At 40.9% G+C, this 21,228-nt stretch overlaps 1 protein-coding gene across 3 annotated transcripts in view; it reads right to left on the bottom strand.

Annotated features, from left to right (window-relative positions):
• The window catches only part of LOC132384559 (protein TANC2-like), a 764,460-nt gene that overhangs the window by 266,725 nt on the left and 476,507 nt on the right, over positions 1 to 21,228 (bottom strand). For all 3 annotated transcript variants that reach the window (XM_059955744.1, XM_059955745.1, XM_059955743.1), the window contains one exon: positions 11,207 to 11,393. In XM_059955744.1, the coding sequence (XP_059811727.1) occupies positions 11,207 to 11,393 (187 nt within the window). The remainder of the gene's footprint in view (positions 1 to 11,206; positions 11,394 to 21,228) is intronic.

Below are 21,228 nucleotides of genomic sequence, written 5' to 3'. Positions count from 1 at the left end.
TACATTCCCTGGACCCTTAACAATGAAGATATAGAATTGAGGTGAATTGTTCTGGATGTTCCTGATGGAACTGCCAGTGTTCACACATTCCAACCAGAACAAATTCTGGATATATGTTAACATTGCATTTGTCACCACATTCAGCCATTAGACTCCAAGTGGAGACCAGACAGCCATGTACTGGGGTACTCATATCTCTGGTCCTATGCCAGGTCCTATCTCAGGCTGTTTGGGCCCTTTGAGCTGCACTGTCCAGCAAACCCCCAATTTAATCCTAAACTAATCACAGGACAATTTACAATGACCAGCTGACCTACTAACCAGTACATCCTTTGACCATAGGAGAAAAATGGAGCACCCAGAGAAAATCCATGCATTCCATGGTGAGGATGTACAGACTCCTTACAGATGACGTCAGGATTGAACTCCAAACTCCAACGCCCTGAGCTGTAATAGCATCACACTAACCACTACGCTATCAATGATTTGAGTGATGATAAAGAGATAAGTAGCAGAGTGAGGGAGATTCAGTGAGGTGCTAAGGAAATACAGACAAGTTAATTGAATGGGCATTGACATATGAGATGGAATATAATGTGGAACAGTGTTTCTTTTTAAATGGTGAGAAATAGAAAGGTGTTGGTGTTTAAAGAGACCTGGATATCCTCAATTACAAATTATCAATAGTTAACATGCATATACAGGAATCAAATAGGAAGGCAAGTGGTGTGTCGGCCTTTATTGTAAAAGGGTTTGACCTATAAGCATTTTGCTCCAACTGCATGGGTTCCTGATGAGATTGTATATGGAATATTTTGTACAGGTAGACAATTCGGGCTGAGACCCTTCATCAGGGCTGGAAAGGAAGTGGGAGGGGAAAGAGGACAGGCTAGAAGGTGAGAGGTGAAGCCAGGTGGATAGGGAGGAGGGATGAAGTAAGAAACTGGGAAATGATAAGTGGAAAAGTTAAAGGGCTGGAGAAGAAAGGATTTGTTAGAAGAGGACAGTGGATCATGAGAGAAAGGGGAAGAGGAGGGGCACCAGGCAGAGGTGATAAGCAGGTGAGGAGAACAGATAAGAGGCCAGAACGGTAAACAGAAGAGGTGGGAAGAAGGAGCAAAAAAATTACCAGAAGCAGAAATTTATGTCAAACATAAACTGCTTTTCTTAAATCCATACAACAGTACACACAAAATGCTGGTAGAACACAGCAGGCCAGGCAGCATCGATAGGGAGAATCACTGTCGACGTTTCCGGCCGAGACCCTTTGTCAGGACTAACTGAAAGGAAAGATAGTAAGAGATTTGAAAGTCGTGGGGGTTGGGGAATGCGAAATGATAGGAGAAGACCGGAGGGGGTGGGATGAAGCTAAGAGCTGGAAAGGTGATCGGCGAAGTTTGCTCAATCCTATTATTATTTTTCATTGCCTCACTACCCATAAATAATAGTGTAGCATTTTCCCATTACTGATGGCAAACATGTCTATAATTTCTACTTTCTTTCTGTATTGGTGGGGTTACATTTACCACTTTCAAGTCTATAAGAACCATATTTGAACATCTAGAGCTATCCCCGTCAAAACTCTTGGATACAGACTATTGAGTTCTGGAGATTTTACTGTTCAGTTCCATTTCACTAATATAAATTTTTCAAACCAATAATTATTTGATCTTGTACTGCCTTCCTCTAATATATCTGGAATTTTCCTTCTTTTGCCCAACAGACACATGAATTGCTTATTTCCTCTGAATCTCCTTATTCCCCAATACAACTAATACCCCCTCAGGAGATAATGGACGCACATTAATTTTGGCTATTTTTTTTTATTCCTGCAGACTATTTCCATGTTTCTCACTAGCCGACATTTGCATTCCCTTTCACATCCTTATTAATGCCTTGCTTCTCCATTCCTTGGTGGCCACATTTACAGATGCCAAGGCCCTAAGCTCTGGTACTTTCTCCCCAAATACATTTGCCTCTCCATCGAACATACTCCCTTTATGGCAATTTCTTTGGGCAAATTTTCGTTACCTGCCTTATAATATCATCTTGTGCTTGTCCATCAAGTTGCACTTGGGGATGCTCCAGTGAAGCACCATTGGGTGTTTCACCATTTTAAAGGTATCATATAAATTGAAGCTTTTTCTGACCACGAGATTATGTTTCATTCTAATTTATCCTCTATCAGCTGATGTTTTGTATCACTTTTTACCTCTTTCTATATTTTCCTTTTATCATCTCATTTCTAAATGCTAGAAGCTACAGTACAGTATATTACATGTGATATATTATATTATCCTTCAATAATATGAAGGAGCAGTACTAAAATGAATTCATAAACAGGAAATCATGTTTGCATCTACTTTTGTTCTTTGAGAATGTATCGGTGGACATGGTGTATCTGGATTTTCAGAACGGTTTTATTAGGACCCACATAGATCAGTAAACAAGGTTAAAGCACATGGATTTCTCAGTAAGGATTCAGAATTTCTAAACAAATTTGTACACAGTAGGAATAAACACAATATATTTTACATGACAAGCTGCGCCTCCTGAGGTACCACAGGAATCAGTTTTTGTGCCCCAACCCAACTATATAAAAATTACATCAACAATTTGGCTTAGGAATCAAATGTAATACTTCCAAGTTTTCTAGTTACATGAAATTTAAGTTGGAATACAAGTAGTAATGAGGAAACAGAGACTTCAAGAGGATATGGATAAGATACATCCTCAAGTGAGTGGGCAACAGCATAACAATGTGGAAAACATATTAATATCCACTTCAATAGAAGAAACATAAATGCTGCAATTTTTTTTAAATAGCAAGAAATTGGGACATGAACACAAACATGCACATGTGGTAGGCATTTAGGAAGTCAAATGCAATGTCATCTTTTTCGCAAGAGGATTTGAATTCAAGAGTAAAGTCAAGTCAAGTCAAGCTTATTGTCATTTTACTATATACCATCGAAATGGGACAATTTTTCTCTGGACCAGGGTGTAAAGCACAGTAGTACACATAACTCACAATAACTTAGGAAAGTAAGAATTAAATCTACAAATGAATTACGCATGATAAACAAAGTACATAAATTAAATATTGTAGGGTAGAGTATAAATTATCCGGTGACACGTAATGCCCTAATGAAGACTGAGGGAAGAAGCTGTTTCTCATCCTGACTGTTCTTTTATGCATCACAGTCTCCTCCCTGATTCTAGAAAGTCAAAGAGGATACCGGATGGACAGCTTGAATCCTTGATAATACTAAGGGCCCTGTGTATAGAGCACTCCTGATAAACATCCCCAAGGGATGGTAGGGAGACCCCATGATCCTCTCAGCTGTTCTCACAGTCCTATGGTCCGATGCTCTGCTGCTCCAAGACCAGAGGGAGATGCAGCTTGTCAGGATGCTCTCGAAGGTGCTCCTCTAAAATGCAGTTAAGATGGGGGTTGGGGGGGGCAGAGCCTCACTTGTCTCAATCTCCTCAGGAAGTGGCGGCGCTGTTGTGCCTTCTTATTCAGGGAGGTGATATTTAGAGCCCAGGTGAGGATGTCCATAATGTGAGCTCCCAGGAAGTTGGTGCACTTAATTCTCTCTACAGAGGAGCCGTGTATGTGCAGGGGGGGGATAGCTCATTTGCACCTTCCTAATCATTTCCTTGGTCTTCTCCACGTTAAGACTTAGGATGTCATTTTCACTCCAATCTACCAGCTGCTCCATTTCCTCTCTGTACTCCAACTCATCACTGTTGTTGATGAGGCTTGCTACAACTTTGCCTTTGTAAGACCACATCTGCAACACTGTGTACAAATTAGGTCACCTGCTAAAAAAAACCGAACACACACAATATGCTGTAGGATATGTTTGAAGAGGGCAGCAAAAATTCACCCGGTCAGTTCCAGGGATGACAGGCCTGGCTATGTGCTGGAGGGCTGTAGATGTTTAGTGACTGACTATATTCAGCCAAGATTGATAGATTTCTGGACACTAAAGGAAGGAATGAATACCAGACCTAGGCCAAATGAGGCACTGATTTGGTTGAATGGCAGAGGAGTACCAAGGACCAAATTCCAAATTTCAACTCCTACTATTTCTTACATTTTACAAAAATAAATTAGCCATGATCAAATAGTGGAACAGACTCGATGGGCCAAATGGCCTGATTCTATTACAGTCTCAGTCTGTCTCAATCATTCTTTCTATTCACATGAAAATATGTTTATGCCCATATAGAATACATAAATGCTGCATCAGAAGAGTCTGAAACATTCACAGTTTGTCAAATACACTACATATCTATGCCCCAACCTCTTATATTTTCACAAATCTGCTAAAAATACCAAATGAATATCCTTTCCTCTTTTAAATACTGAACAGACTAATGCCTCTGGCTTGTAGCTGAGACTGCAGCAAGGTTACTGACAACATAGTAATTAAATGAAAAGACACCAAATTCCAACTAATTAAATCAAGTACGGATGCAGGATCAGGCGATGTGTTATAACTGCATTACGTGGGAGGTGGTGGACCCTATTGTGATTCCTGGTGACCACATTTGCAGCAACCATGGAAGCTGGTGGTTCCCATTGTAGTTGCTGGTGACCGCATCAGTGATCAAGGAAATTAGGTTCAAAGTTGGCGACCTGGGATCTTGAGTTTCAAACACCGCGACGCATCAGGGAGGGTGTGGGGATGGGGAGTTAACTGGGTACATTTTAGGGGGCAGTCACACCCATCAGATAAACTACTTCAAATTCGGTCTATGGCCATGGACAAAATGGGGTGACTATCAGTGAGGCAGGTAAGGGGATCCAAGAGATAGTCCTGGAGGAGTTCAGCCCTTGTGATTGTCCAACAGGTATGAGATTCTTCCCACAAGCCATCAAGGACTTCTTCAAAAGGCAATGCCTCCTGAAGGTGACACCCATCATTAAGGATCTTCACCCACCCAGGACATGACCTCTTCTCATTTCAACCATCAGATATGACGTATAGAAGTCTCAATGTTTTAGAAACATTTTCTTCCCCACTGTCATCAGGTTTCTGTTACAAGGATCAAGAACCTTGAAGGCTGTGTTGATTGCCTGGTGCATGGGATTGGGACATCACAGCTGACCTGAACCTGGAGTGGGAGGGGAAAGAGCCAGTTGTTATGGTCCATGTGGGTACCAATGAGGTAGGTAGAACAAGGAAGGAGGTTCTGCTGAGGCAATTTAAATAGCTAGGCACTAAATTAAAAAGCAGAACCAAAAGGCAATAATCTCCGGATTGTTACGTCAGCCACATGCAAATTGGCCTAAGGTTAGTAAGATTAGGGAATCTTAAAGATTAGTCTTAAAGATGTAGCTCAAAGATTAGTGTGGGAGAATTTGGTAAGAACTTGTGGGACATGAGGAAATCTGCAGATGCTGGAAATTCAAACAACACACACAAAAGGCTGGTGGAACACCGCAGGCCAAGCAGCTGTTGACGTTTCGGGCCCAGACCCTTCATCCTGTTCCACCAGTATTTTGTGTGTGTTGTATGAACTTGTGGGACACTGGCTCTAGTATTTGGGAAGGCAGGAACTGAATCAATGGTATGTGCTACACCTGAACCATTCTGGAACAGAGGCTAGGTAAATTGCACAACTGCGATTCTAGATATTAGGGGAGTGGGTTCAACAGATCAGAAAAGTATGGATTAAGTAAAAGGGAAGGAGAGTGCAGGAGAGGTGACTGAAGAATCTTGAATAAAAAAAGACAGAAAAATTAGAACGGGATAAGAATTTAACTTCAGGTAATATGTAGACAAATTTGAGAAGAGGGGATGGTGCTACAGGACTGAAATGCTATACTTGAACACAAACAATATTCAAAACAAGGTAGATGAGTTTATCGCGCAGTTAAAAATTGGCAAGTACGGTTTTGTGGGCATCACAGAGTCGCAGTTAGATGAAGATCATAGCTGGGTGCCAAATATCCATGGACACACATCCTATCGTGAAGGCAGTTAGATTAGTAATGTGACTGTTGCTAAAGAATGAAATCAAATCATCAGCAGGATGTGGCATAGGATGAGAAGATGCAAAATCCTTGTGGGTAAAGTTAAGAAACTGTAAGCATAAAAGAGCCTGATGGGATTACAGTGGCATGCAAAAGTTTGGGCACCCCGGTCAAAATTAATGTTACTCTGAATAGCCAAGCGAGTAAAAGATTACCTGATTTCCAAAAGGCATAAAGTTAAAGATGACACATTTCTTTAATACTTTAAGCAAGATTACTTTTTTATTTCCATCTTTTACAGTTTCAAAATAACAAAAGAGGAAAAGGGCCCGAAGCAAAAGTTTGGGCACCCTGCATGGTGGGGACTTAGTAACACCCCCTCTGGCAAGTATTACCGTTTGTAAACGCTTTCTGCAGCCAGCTAAGAGTCTTTCAATTCTTGTTTGGGGGATTTTCGCCCATTCTTCCTTGTAAGAGGCTTCAAGTTCTGTGAGATTCTTGGGCTGTCTTGCATGTACTGCTCCTTTGAGGTCTATCCACAGATTTTCGACGATGTCTAGGTTGGCGGACTGTGAGGGCCATGGCAAAACCTTTAGCTTGCGCCTCTTGAGGTAGTCCATTGTGGATTTTGGGGTGTGTTTAGGATCATTATCCTGTTGTAGAAGCCATCCTCTTTTCATCTTCAGCTATTTCACAGACGGTATGATGTTTGCTTCCATATTTAATTGAATTCATTCTTCCTTCTACCAGTGAAATGTTCCCCATGTTACTGGCTGCAACACAAGCCCAAAGCATGATCAATCCACCCCCGTGCTTAACAGTTGGAGAGGTGTTCTTTTCATGAAATTCTGCACCCTGTTTTCTCTATACAGATCTTTGCTCATTGCGGCCAAAAAGTTCTATTTTCAATTCATCAGTCCACAGGACTTGTTTCCAAAATGCATCAGGCTTGTTTAGATGTTCCTTTGCAGACTTCTGACACTGAATTTTGTGGTGAGAACACAGTAAAGGCTTTCTTTTGATGACTCTTCCATGAAGGTCATATTTGTGCAGGTGTCGCTACACAGTAGAACAGTGCACCACCACTCCAGAGTCTGCTAAATCTTCTTGAAGGTCTTTTGCAGTCAAACAGGGGTTTTGATTTGACTTTCTAGCAATCCTACAAGCAGTTCTCTCGGAAAGATTTCTTGGTCTTCCAGATCTCAACTTGACCTCCACCGTTCCTGTTAACTGCTAGTTCTTATTTACATTACAAACTGAGGAAACAGCTACCTGAAAATGCTCTGCTATCTTCTTATAGCCTTCTCCTGCTTTGTGGGCATCATTTATTTTAATTTTCAGAGTGCTAGACAGCTGCTTAGAGGAGCCCATAGCTGCTGATTGTTGGGACAAGGTTTGAGGAGTCATGGCATTTATAAAGCTTTGAAATTTGCATCACCAGGCCTTTCCTAACGATGACTATGAACAAGCCATAGCCCTAACAAGCTAATTAAGGTCGAGACCTTGGTAAAAGTTATCTGAGAGCTCAAATCTCTTGGGGTGCCCAAACTTTTGCATGATGCTCCTTTCCTTTTTTCCACTCTAAAATTGTACAAAACAAAAATAATACACTAATCTTGCTTAAAATGTTGAAAAGAATGTTCCATCTTTAACTTTATGACTTTTGGAGATTAGTTCATCTTCTACTCACTTAACAGTAACAGAAATTTTGACCAGGGGTGCCCAAACTTTTGCATGCCACTGTACATAGAGCCTCCAAATAGCAGCCAGGATATGGAATATAAATTACACTTGGAGACAGGAAAGGCACATAAGAAAGCCAATGTTATAGTGGCGGGGTTGGACATACAGTACATCTCTACCAAAGGAGGTGTAAGGTGCTCCTTCCCTCCACTAGCCTGCAGATCACCCTTGGGCAAGGTGTCGCACCTACATAACCGCCTGAAGCCATGAAGCCATGGGAGCAGGTGGTGGATGGTCGTATGAGCAGCTGGTGCACATCACAAGTCCTGGTTATACACCCACTGATGCCAGGCAGACAATCTCTGAAGAATATTGATAATGGCTGGGGTCACCTTTACATCTGTCTTGTAAAGACACTGCCCAGAAGAAAGCATTGGCAAACTACTTCTGTAGAAAAATTTGTCAAGAACAATCATGGTCATAGAAAGACCATGATCGCCTACATAATACAAGAAGGCACACAATAATGATGATGAATGTTATAGTGATCATGGAGAAACTTCAATATGCATTTGGCACTGGATTCCAAGAGAAGGAATTAGTAGAGTGCCTACAAGATGTCTTTTTAGAGCATCTTATGGTTGACAGGGCACTAGGGAAAAGGCAATTCTGGATTTAGGTTTCTGCAACGAACAAGATTAGTTTAGGGATTTTTACGTTAGGAAACCAGGAGTGGCAGTAATCATATGATAAATTATTTGAGAGGAAGAAGCTGAAATCTGATGTGTCAGTATTACAGTTGTGTAAAGGTCCTCCGACCCCGTCCACCGATTCAAAGCAATCCCCTGCAACACGGGGGATTCAATATGCATTTCTTTAGCCATAGGGTGGTGAATCTGTGGAAGTCATTGCCACAGGTGGCTGAGAAGGCTTAGTCATTGGGTATATTTAAAGTGGAGGTTGATAAGTTCTTCATTAATAAGAGTGTCAAAGGTTACAGGAAAATGGGGTTGAGAGTGAAAAATAAATCAGCCATGATGAAATGGCTAAGCAGACTCCATGGGCCAAAAGTTAAACATTCAAAATAAATTTGTTATCAAAGTATTATATGTGTATGTCACCATGTACTACCTTGAGATGCATTTTCTTGTAGGCATTCAAGTAGAACAGAGAAATAGAATGGAATCCATGAAAAGCTACATACAATCAAACACTGGCAAAAATCAATCTGCATGAATCAGCTGAGAGTTGAGGTGAGTGAAGTTATCCATGCAAGTTCAAGAGCCTGATGGTTGAAAGGTAAACACAGTTCCTGAACCTGGTGGTGTGGCACTTAAGGCACCTCTACTTCCTTCCCAATGGCAGCAGTGAGAAGAGAACATAGTGAGGATGGTGGATGGATGCTGCTTTCTTGTGGTGGCATTCCTTGTACATGTGCTCAATGCCTGGATTTTGCCTGTGATGAACTGGGCTGTGTCCATCACTTTTGTAGTCTTTTAGTTTCATGGGCATTAGCATTTCAATACCAGACCATGATGCAACCAGTAAGAATACTCTCCACTGTTCATCTATAGAAGTTATTCAAAATTTTAGCTGACATGCCGAATCTACTCAAACTTCTAAGACAGTAAAGGTGTTGCTGTGCCTTCCTAGTGATGGCATTTACATGTTGGTCCCAAGCCAAATCCTCTGATATGATAACGCCAAAGAATTTAAAGTTACCAAACCTCTCCACCTCCAATCCCTTAATGAGGCCTCCAGTTTCTTCCTCCTGTGGTCAATATAACCATATAATAACTACAGCACGGAAACAGGCCATCTGGGCCCTTCTAGTCCGTGCCGAATGCTTACTCTCACCTAGTCCCACTGGCCCGCACTCAGCCCATAACCCTCCATTCCTTTCCTGTCCATATACCTATCCAATTTTACTTTAAATGACAATACTGAACCTGCCTCTACCACTTCTACTGGAAGCTCGTTCCACACAGCTACCACTCTCTGAGTAAAGAAGTTCCCCCTTGTGTTACCCCTAAACTTTAGCCCCTTAACTCATGTCCTCTTGTTTGAATCTCCCCTAGTCTCAATGGAAAAAGCATATCCACGTCAACTCTATCTATCCCCCTCATTATTTTAAATACCTCTATCAAGTCCCCCCTCAACCTTCTACACGCCAAAGAATAAAGACCTAACTTGTTCAGCCTTTCCCTGTAACTTAGGTGCTGAAACCCAGGTAACATTCCAGTGAATCTTCTCTGTACTCTCTCTATTTTGTTGATAGCTTTCCTATAATTCGGTGACCAGAACTGTACACAATACTCCAAATTTGACCTCACCAATGCCTTGTACAATTTTAACATTACATCCCAACTCCTATACTTAATGCTCTGATTTATAAAGGCCAGCATACCAAAAACTTCCTTCACCACCCTATCCACATGAGATTCCACCTTCAGGGAACTATGCACCATTATTCCTAGATCACTCTGTTCTACTGCATTCTTCAATGCCCTACCATTTACCATGTATGTCCTATTTGGATTATTCTTACCAAAATGTAGCACCTCACACTTATCAGCATTAAACTCCATCTGCCATCTTTCAGCCCACTCTTCTAACTGGCCTAAATCTCTCTGCAAGCTTTGAAAACCTACTTCATTCACCACAACGCCACCTACCTTAGTATCACCTGCATACTTACTAATCCAATTTACCCACCCCATCATCCAGATCATTAATGTTTATGACAAACAACATTGGACCCAGTACAGATCCCTGAGGCACACCACTAGTCACCGGCCTCCAACCTGACAAACAGTTATCCACCACTACTCTCTGGCATCTCCCATCCAGCCACTGCTGAATCCATTTTACTACTTCAATATTAATACCTAACAATTGAACCTTCCTAACTAACCTTCCATGCGGAACCTTGTCAAAGGTTTTGTCAAAGACTTTTTGTCAATAATCAAGCTCTTATTAGTTTTGCTGATGTTGAGTAACTTTTATGCCATGATTGTGACATTTTGAAAAGAATCAAACCTTCCAAGTTGAAGTGATTGAAGCAAAATAGCCAATCTCCCAAGTACAATCAAAACATAAAAAATAAAACATTTTGGGATTAGTGTAAAAAGAGCAGCTACCTGTGGAAATGATAAATTTCTATACAGCCCACTTGAATGAGTGCATGATACTCTGGTTAAATGGTTCACTTTACCAACCACAGTAAACATTCTGCACATGTACACTTATTGACAGAATTAAAGACAGAATGCCATTAATGTATTATTGACAACTAAAGAGTAAACACTGTTTATCACAACTTAGTCAATTTATATAACTAAAGTAAATTAGTAATAGACCAATTATCCAAAGTATGATTTTACTAGCTAACATAGTAAATACTAGGTTGTCTTGCTATCTTAGTCTAGACATTATTATTTTAAATATAGCTTGAGCATACATTACTCTCCTCATATTTATAAAGGAGGTCCATGCTGAAGAATTAACACAGAGATTTACTTTAGAAGAACTCACCAATAATACCACTGTCCCTGCTCTCCAGTGTGGAAGTTGGGCTGGTGACAGTTCCATAAGAGCAATCCTTAACATTTGCAGAAGTACTAACAGGTGGTAGTGTAGAACAGGGACTGTTAGCAGGTGGCGATGCCGTGCTGCTGGTCAAGGTGGAGCAGGGGCTGATTCTCTGAGTCTCAGCAGAAGTCTGTACCATGAAAGAGGAACCAGAAAATGTTTGATCAATTAAAACATTTTGAGAAATGTAACTTTTTAAAATTGCCAAAACTTCTAGTTCACAATCTCTGGAAAAAAAGTACACATGACATAAATTGGCAGCTTTTTTCCAAAGTGGGTGTGAAAAATCTTTAAATCACTTTCTAAAACCCTTATTCTTAAAGTAAACTTTAATGTAAGTTTCGGATATAATTTGCTCTTCTTGACTAGCTGATCCTAGGAAGACACTGTTATGAAAACAATATGGAGTATTTAAGGCTTTTAGCAGATTGTTGCCATCATTCAACTTTCAAAGGAAGGAAACTCTTTAATATGGTTGAACAGCTTTGAAATTCTTAGCATCAACTCAAATCCATTTATCATATTGTCTAATGAACCTAGGACCCACAAAGCAGCAGGTCACAGGCTGCATCTACCTCTGTGATTTAAGCAAATTTACACCGGATTTGCGACTGGCTGAGAAGTAGTGACGGAATAAACAATGTCTATGAAACAAACAGCTGCTACAAAGCAATTCATTACCCGGTCAACAGGACATACCATCGCAACTCAACTCAAGAATTTAAAGCAATTTTCTCCATTTGCTTTGATGAGTACAGCTTCAATAATATTTAAGAAATCAGCACCATCCAGGGCAAAACATTCTAAATATTCAACACCTTTGAGCTTCAACTTACCTATCTAGGTTAGTTTGAGATGACTCCAAAACTGATTACCATTGCTACTCAGAAACACGTGGACAGCAAGTTCATGGAAACTGCAGGTACTTCTATAAGTCACACAAGTGACTGAATTTGGAACACAGCTCAGTACATCACAGAAACCAGCCTCCCTCCATGGACTCTGTCTACACTCCTCACTGCCTTGGTAAAGCAACAATCATTATCAATGGCCCCTCCCACCCCAGATATTCTCTCTTCTCCCTTTCCATCCCATACACTGAAGGTGAACTTGACCTCACTGTCTAACTTAGCATGGCCCTTGCACCTCATTATCTACCTGCACTACACTATTTGAACAGTCAAATGTCTTATATTTCTGATCAGAAAGTTGCAAATACAGCCCAGGTTTTGAGGTTACTTTTGCTTTCTCTTATTAAAGTTCAGGAAATGGAATTTAACTTAAAATATTAATTGGTTAAGAAGTGAAGTGACACTGACTAATCAATTTATCTTCCAATAAGACCATCCCATGCTAGATTTCATTACAGCATTGGTCAAAATGTGAATGAGACAGATAAACTGCAGAGATCAGGGAGAAAGTCTGCACTTAGGTCTCAGGCAGCATTTGACCAAGTGTCGCATTTTGGGACTTCAAGTAATGTTGAAGTCAGGGAGGAACAAAGGGAAGAGCTTCCTTTGGGTCATGTCCAGGAAAGGGAGATGGATGTGGCCATAGGAGGCCAGCCACCTCAGCTTCAGTGAAACAGGATCTGATGGCTGAATAGCTTGCTCCTATATTGAGTTGCTCAATGATTCCTGTTTTGGTCATCAAGCTTGTCAACATATCTAAATTCATATAGAAACTATATGAACAAACTAATGGGTTAATTGATTTTGATCAGGGCATGAAGGAATACAGGGAGGAGGAAGGAGATTGGGGCTGAGAGGAAAAATGGATCAGCTATGGTGAAATGGCAGAGCAGATTCAATGGGCCAAATGCCTAATTCTGCTATATCTTATGGCCTTAACAGAATCCATAGAATTTCAGTGCACCACAGCAAGTGTATTTTTCTTTAAATACATAAATGCTTTTAAATATGTGGAAGCGGCTTTAATGCCAAAAATAATCAGTTAAAATTTGTATTTGAAATGTATCTATTTATTTATTTAGTGGTCCCGTGTGGAATAGGTCTTTCTGGCCCTTCGTGCCACGTAGCCTCAGCAATCCCTGACAAACTCAATCAACCCTTACCTAATCAGAGGACAATTTACAATGACTAATTAACCTACCCAGTACATCATTGGACTGTGGTAGGAAACTGGAGGACCTGGGAATAACCCACCCCATTCCACAGAGAGGGTGTACAAAGACTCTTCACAGAACAGTGCCAGAAATGAGTTCTGAACTCCAGAACGCCCCAAGCTGTAATAGTGTCGCGCAAACCGCCACGCTACCATGCTGCCCAAATTGGAACTAAAATAAAGATTAAATAATGATATACAGTATGTAAATTGTCATCAGCAAAGTATGGCATTAATTCCTTAGCTCACGGTGCGTACAGCGTTAAAAACTAAAACACATAGACAATGAAAATGGAGCCTAAAAATAACACAAAACATTTCCTTACTGCGCAGTAACAGCTGTAACATCCATTCAATCTCAGTTTGTCCTGAAATTCTTTTGACCATTACCTACCTCCTGTTATTTCTTAAACATCTGTTATTTTAACAATGGTTTTAGTTACATCCCTATCAATAAATCCCTTTCTGGACATTTACAAGTACAGAATGTCAGCAACTTCTGCAGAAACTCAATGTGTCCTTTCTCAGTTTATGGAATAGTACACAAAGCGAGCAGATTAATGTGTGTTTTCACGAGTGTTACTAGTTATTTATTACCCTGTCCTTCCAAGTACCCCTCTTTGCAGGAACTATTATCCTGATTAGAAACTCACCAGACAATATGTCCACAGATCTCTACAAACACTGCTTAAGAATCAGTTGCTTCAGGATATATTGGTGTAATCCTTGAATAGGGCACTTCCTTTGTTTGGGAAAGCAGATCAATAGTAAAATATGACCAAAAATACACCAAGACACTGATTTACTATTACATGTGCTCAAATAATTAAACCATCAAAGTACCTTTACAGAACCCTGAGCTAAAAAATCAGTTCCTTATTCCACTGTGGATTAAATATAAATATTTCTTATAAACACAAAAGATCCTGCAGATGCTGGAAATCCAGAATAACACACACAAAATGCTGAAGGAACTCAGCAGGTCTGGATGGGAATAAACAGTTGATGTTTCGGGCCAAGACCCTTCATCAGAACTCAGAAATATTTGTTATAATTGTGAAATAAGTCTCCACCTAATGAATATTGGTTAGTAGCAACACACCTTCTCATAGATATGTTTCTATCTATTTGGAGATACAGCATGGTAACAGACTCTTCCAGCACAATGAGTTTGTGCCTCCCAATTACACCCACATGACCAATTAACCTACTAACTATTTGAAGAATGTCTAAGGGATGGCTTTTTAGAACAGCTTGTTGTTGAGCCCACTAGGGCATATATGTCAAACTCAAGGCCCGCGGGCCAAATCCGGCCCGCAGTGGAATTATCTTTGGCCCGCGAGATAATATCTAATTACTATTAAAGCTGGCCCCAGTAATCGAAGCGCTTATGGCGTATGATATGGATAATGCTGAGTTTATTCAGGTACCAGGTTTTCAGGGCTTTTAGTGTTTATTCGGTTTCCCTGGTTTATTTCCTGAATATCATTAATGAATACATTTTTTTTCTATTAGAGCTGGCCCGCCGGTATATTGCATGCACCACTAATACTACAAATCCCACAATGCACTGCCAGTGCATTGCTCGCGCTTGCCTTACTCTCTCATCAGCATCCTTATGGCGCTAGTCACATGTGGTCAACTTTCAGCTATCCCTCACCCCAAAAATGGCTGAACGAAAGGTGAACTTTGAAAACAGAGGTTTTCAAGGCAGGTGGGAGGCAGAGTATATGTTCGCAGATATAAAGGGCAAACCTGTTTGTCTTGTGTGCGGAGACGGTGTGTCTGTAATTAAAGAATATAACGTAAGACAACACTATGAAACGAAACACCACGACAAATACAAGCATCTGGACAAGAAACAGAAGACCGCAATGTGCGGTCAAAAGAGTGGATTGGTGGGCAGGATCCGGGAGAAGATGCGGGAGGAAAACGGCGCAAGTGAGCTGACAGCTTATCACTGCATCATACACCAGGAATCGTTGTGTGGCAAAGCCTTGAAAATGGAACGTATAATGAGCACCATAACACGAGCAGTTAACTTCATAAGAGCCAAAGGTTTAAATCACCGCGAGTTCAAGTCGTTTCTGGAGGAGTTGGGTTCAGAATATAATGATTTGCCCTATCACACAGAGGTGTGATGGTTAAGCCAAGGAAAAGTGCTGAAAAGTTGTGTGAGGAGATCTGTCAGTTCATGGAAAGCAAAGGGAAAGACACAACAGAGCTCCGGGATAAAAAGTTGCTTTGTGAAATGGTGTTTCTGTGTGACATCACGAGCCATCTCAATGCGCTCAACCTGCAGCTTCAGGGGCGGGGTCGTGTGATCACAGACATGTACGCTGCAGTGAGGGCTTTTAAAGCCAAGCTGCGCCTATGGGAGACGCAGATGCAGCCAGAAAACTTGAGCCATTTTCCGTGTTGCCAAACTATGAAAGAGCAGGTTTCTACCGCAGTGTTCCCACGTGCAAAGTTTGCTGAAAAACTTAGCATACTTGGTGCCGACTTCACAAGGCGATTTGCCGACTTTGAAGCCCAAAAAAGCAGGTTTGAACTGCTGAGTAATCCATTTGCAGCTGACGTGGCAAGCGCACCAACCAACTTACAAATGGAGCTGATTGAACTCCAATGTAGTGACACACTCAAGGCAAAGTATGACTCGGTGGGCACTGCATAGTTTCTACGTTTCATTCCCGACACAATGCCCCAGTTGCGTACCCAAGTTGCTCAAATGATCTCTATGTTTGGCAGCACATATCTGTGTGAACAACTGTTCTCTTTGATGAAGAAAAACAAAACATCACACAGGAGTCGTCTTTCTGATGAACACCTTCACTCAATTCTGAGGATTTCCTCAGCTCAGAGCCTGACTCCAAACATTGATGAACTTGCATCCAAGATGAGATGCCAAGTATCTGGCTTAGACTAGTGTGAATCACAGAGTGTTGGCCTGTGGAAAAATGTTTTCATTAGAAATTACTCCGGAAAAGCTGCAGATAAAGCCATAAGAGATAAATACAACTGATTTTTTATTTATTTAATGTTCAATGTTGTTTTTGTAGGCAATAACCTAAGCTTTGTTAGTTCCAGGTTAATATGTGTAATAAATTCATTTCAATAAGTTTTGCAATAAACGCTGAACCAGTCCGGCCCTCGACTTGTACCGATTTTTGAACTTTGGCCCACTGTGTATTTGAGTTTGACACCCCTGCACTAAGGGATTGGTTGTGCTGGATTGGGTGTTGTGCAATGATCCGGAGGTGATAAGAAAGCTTAAGGTTAAGGAACCCTTAGGGAACAGTGATCACAATATGATTGAATTCACTTTGAAATTTGAGAAGGAGAAACTAAATTCCAATGTGTCGGTATTTCAGTGGAATAAAGGAAATTACAATGGCATGAGAGGAGAAATGGCTAAAGTTGATTGGAAAGGGACATTAGCAGGAAGGACAGCAGAGCAGCAATGGCTGGAAATTCTGCGAAAAATGAGGGAAGTACAAGACAGATATATTCCAAGTAAGAAGAAATTTTTGAATGGAAAAAGGATACTACCATGGCTGACAAGTGAAGTCAGAGTCAAAGTAAAACCAGAAGAGAGGATATACAAGGAAGCCAAAGCCAGAGGGAAGATAAAGGATTGGGAAGCTTTTAAAAACTTGCAGAAGGGAACTAAGAAGGTTGCTTGGAAGGAAAAGATGAATTATGAAAGGAAGCTGGCAACTCATATCAAAGAAGATACTAAAACCTTTTTTTAAGTATATAAAGGGTAAAAGAGAGTTGAAGGTAGATATAGGCCCAATAGAAAATGACGCTGGAGATATCATAATGAGAGATGCAGAGATGGCAGAGGAACTGAATGTGTATTTTGCATCAGTCTTCACAGTGGGAGACATCTGCAGTATACTGGACATTCAAGAGTGTCAGAGAAGTGAAGTATGTACAGTGATAATTACGATTGAGAAGGTGCTCAGGAAGCTTAATGGTCTGAGGGTGGATAAATCCCCTGGACCTGATGGAATGCACCCTCGGGTTCTGAAGGAAGTAGCTGGAGAGTTTGTGGAGGCACTAACAATAATCCTTCAAGAATCGATAGATTCTGGCATTGTACCAGATGACTGGAAAATTGTAAATGTTACTCTGCTATTTAAGAAGGGTGGGAGGCAGCAGAAAGGAAACTATAGACCTGTTAGTCTGACATCAGTGGTTGGGAAGTTGTTGGAATGGATTGTTAGGGTTGATATTATGGAGTACCTAGAGGCACATGACAAGATAGGCCAAAGCCAGCATGGTTTCCTGAAAGGAAAATCCTGTCTGACAAACCTTCTGCAATTTTTTGAGGAAATTACAAGCAGGCTAGACAAAGGAGATGCAGTAGATGTGGTGTACTTGGATTTTCAAAAGGCCTTTAACAAGGTGCCACACATGAGGCTGCTTAGCAATATAAGAGCCCATGGAATTACAGGGGAGTTACTAGCATGGGTGGAGCACTGGCTGATCGGCAGAAAACAGAAAGTTGCTGGTTACCAGTGGAGTTCCACAGGGGTCAGTTTGGGACCGCTGTTTATTTTATGATGTATGTCAATGATTTGGACTATGGGATTGATGGCTTTGAGGCCAACTTTGCCGATGGTACAAAGATAAGTGGAGGAGCAGGTGGTGTTGAGGAAACAGAAAGCCTGCAGAGAGACTTAGATAGTTCAGGGGAATGGGCAAAGAAGTGGCAAATTAAATACAATGTTGGAAAGTGTATGGTCATGCACTTCGGTAGAAGAAATAAATGGGCAGACTATTACTTTATGGGGAGAGAATTCAAAATGCAGAGATGCAAAGGGACTTTGGAGTCCTTGTGTGGGAGATCCTAAAGATTAAACTCCAGGTTGAGTCGGTGGTGCAGAAGGCAAATGCAATGTTGGCATTTATTTCTAGAGGTATAGAATACAAGAGCAGGAATGTGATGCTGAGGCTCTATAAGGCACTCGAGAGACCACCCTTGGAGTATTGTGTGCAGTTCTGGGCTCCTTATTTTAGAAAGGATATACTGACATTGGACAGGGTTCAGAGAAGATTCATGAGAATGATTCAAGGAATGAAAGAGTTACCGTAAGAAGAACATCTGGCCTTGGGCTGTATTCCCTGGAGTTCAGGAGAATGAGGGGGAATCTCATAGAAACATTCAGAATGTTAAAATGCCTGAACAGATTAGATATGGCAAAGTTTTTTCCCATGGTAGGGGAGTCAAGGACTTCAGGATTGAAGGATGCCCATTTAGAACAGAGATGCGGAGAAATTACTTTAGTCAGAGGGTGGTAAATCTGTGGAATTTGTTGCCACGAGCAGCTGTGGAGGCCAAGTCATTGGGTGTATTTAAGGCAGAGATAGATAGGTTCTTGATTAGCCAGGGTATCAAAGGGTATGGGGTGAAAGCAGGGGAGTGGGGATGACTGGAAGAATTGCATCAGCCCATAATTGAATGCACAGCAGACTCGATGGGCTAAATGGCCTCCTTCTGCTCCTATATCTTATGGTCTTAATCTGTACCCAGAGCAAATCCTTGTGGTCATGGGAAGAACGTGCAAACTCCTTACAGGCAGCTGCAAGAAATGAATTGCTGCTGCTGCAAAGCATTACTCCACCCACTACGCAACTGTTCCGCCCCATCAGCTGCAGATTCCCCTCCACTCTCAAACCATAAACACAGTCTAAATCCTGGTATTCGCTACCTAACAGCACTGTGGCAGTATCAACAGTTAAACTGCAGCAATTCAAAATGGCAGCTCAAAGGGTAATTACAGACAGACAATAAATGCTGGCTTCTGGAAAAATGAATTTAAAAAAACACTTTAATGGAATTGGGTGCTCTGAAAATAATTTGGTGTATGTTAAAGTTATTTTTCTAAATGAGATAAAGAAAACCACTGTTGTTCAAGGCTGATATAATATCAAAGCGAAACACACAATATACTGGAGGAACAAAGCAGGTGAGGCAGCATTTATGGAAATGATCAGACTGCTTTCGTTTCAGGATGAGACCCTTCTTCAGTATTGGAAAGGAAGGGGGGAAGATGCTAGAATAAAAAGGTGGAAGGAGGGGAACGAGGATAGCTAGAATGTGATAGGTGAAAGCAGGTGGGTGAGAAAGTTCATGGGCTGGGCAGGAAGGAATCTGATAAGAGAGGAGAGTTGACCATGGGAGAAACTGAAGGAGGGAGGAAACCCATGAGGAAGTAATAAGTAGGTGAGAAGAGGTAAAAGGTCAGAGTGGGGAATTTATGATACAGCACCATACAAATATGTCATAAATTAAAATAAAAGAAAAAGGTAATCACTCTGCAAAGAAACATGAAAAAAATCAGCACAAACATTCACTATTGCACTAATAGTCTTATCATAGTGTTCATACTAACAATCTCACTGTAATGCACTATTTGGGAACTGTCAAAAATGCATTATAGCATGAACGTTTGTTATAGCATGTTACAGAAAAATGCTGGTTAGGCAGCATCCATAGACAGGTAAACAGAGTTAACATTTCAGGAAACAAAACTGGCAAGAGGCCTCCTCTCTCTATAGATGATGCTTGAGTAGCTGACTAGATGATGCCTGACTCAGCATTTTGTTTCATCTCAGACCTCCAGCTCTTTCAGGTTTTTGCTCCTGAGATTCATTAATGGTCAGCAAGTTCATTTTCAACACAGGCTTCTGACATCAGAAACAGCAATACTACTTGCATCCTTCTTAACTCATTCAAAGTTTTTAAATGTATTTACTTTATTGCATCTAAAACTTATGTTGCTGTTATGGACGGTATCTCACTGGCTACAAAAAATGTTCAGACATTTAAATAGCAGTAGGTTTGGAACATCCTATCCTATTGACAGATTTGAAAAGATTAAGTCATAGTCGCCTTGATTCTGGTATCCCCAGGAAGATACCTGTCTTGCTGAGATTCTCCTATAATGATGCTGCAGAAAGCACCCCTCTGATCTTGTAAACACAAGAGATTCTGCAGATGCTGGAAATCCAAAGCAACACACACAAAATGTTGGAAGAACTCAGCAGGTCAGGCAACATCCATGGTCTCTGATCTTGTGCCAAGTTAGACCTGGCAAGCATCTGAGATTCCACTGACTTCAAAAAGGACTGCACAGCAGTGAACTATAATGCATAGCAGAAACAAGGGTTATTTTTATTTATTCTGTAGTTTTAAATTTCAGTCATTTGCACTTCAAGTTTTTTATTACTTACTCTTTTTCATCTTTAACTGTTTATTTGATTATTTAATTTTCATTCTTTTTTAAATATCTCTGCATTTCAGGAATATTTACAAAAACAATAAAATTACAGCATTTGTCAACCCGTGTCTTTTTTAAAAAAAAGATACCATTCGATCCAAGTCATCAGAAACCTCCTTCCTGAAGACAGCCTGCTATGTATGTAATAAAAGACTGGAAACAGCACATTGCATCTACCCACTGTGCCCCGCACTGAAAAGTCACACGTGCATTTATGCTAACCTTGGTATGAAGCCAATTATAATTGATTGGGAAAACTTAAGATAATCCATCTGCACAGCACATTAACAGCAGTAGTTGGAAGCAGTTTTTCTACTGCTCCTTGGCAGCAAGCTAGAATGTCAAAAAGTTAAACATAACTCACTGAAGGTACACTTGATAAAATAAAAACAGGAAAGTTGCCAGAAATATACAGCAGGTCAAGATCCATCTGTGGAGAAAGGCAGAGGATGGAAAAAGGGGTGGCGGTTGTATGCCTTGATGGGGGTGTGGGACACAGTCCTGAACACAAACTGAGGGAAGGGCTGGATGCAAGGGTGCTGTGGCTAAGAG

This window comes from Hypanus sabinus, chromosome X1 (genome assembly GCF_030144855.1).
Source record: "Hypanus sabinus isolate sHypSab1 chromosome X1, sHypSab1.hap1, whole genome shotgun sequence".
NCBI lineage: Eukaryota > Metazoa > Chordata > Chondrichthyes > Myliobatiformes > Dasyatidae > Hypanus > Hypanus sabinus.
This window is presented reverse-complemented; position numbering and strand designations above follow the sequence as displayed.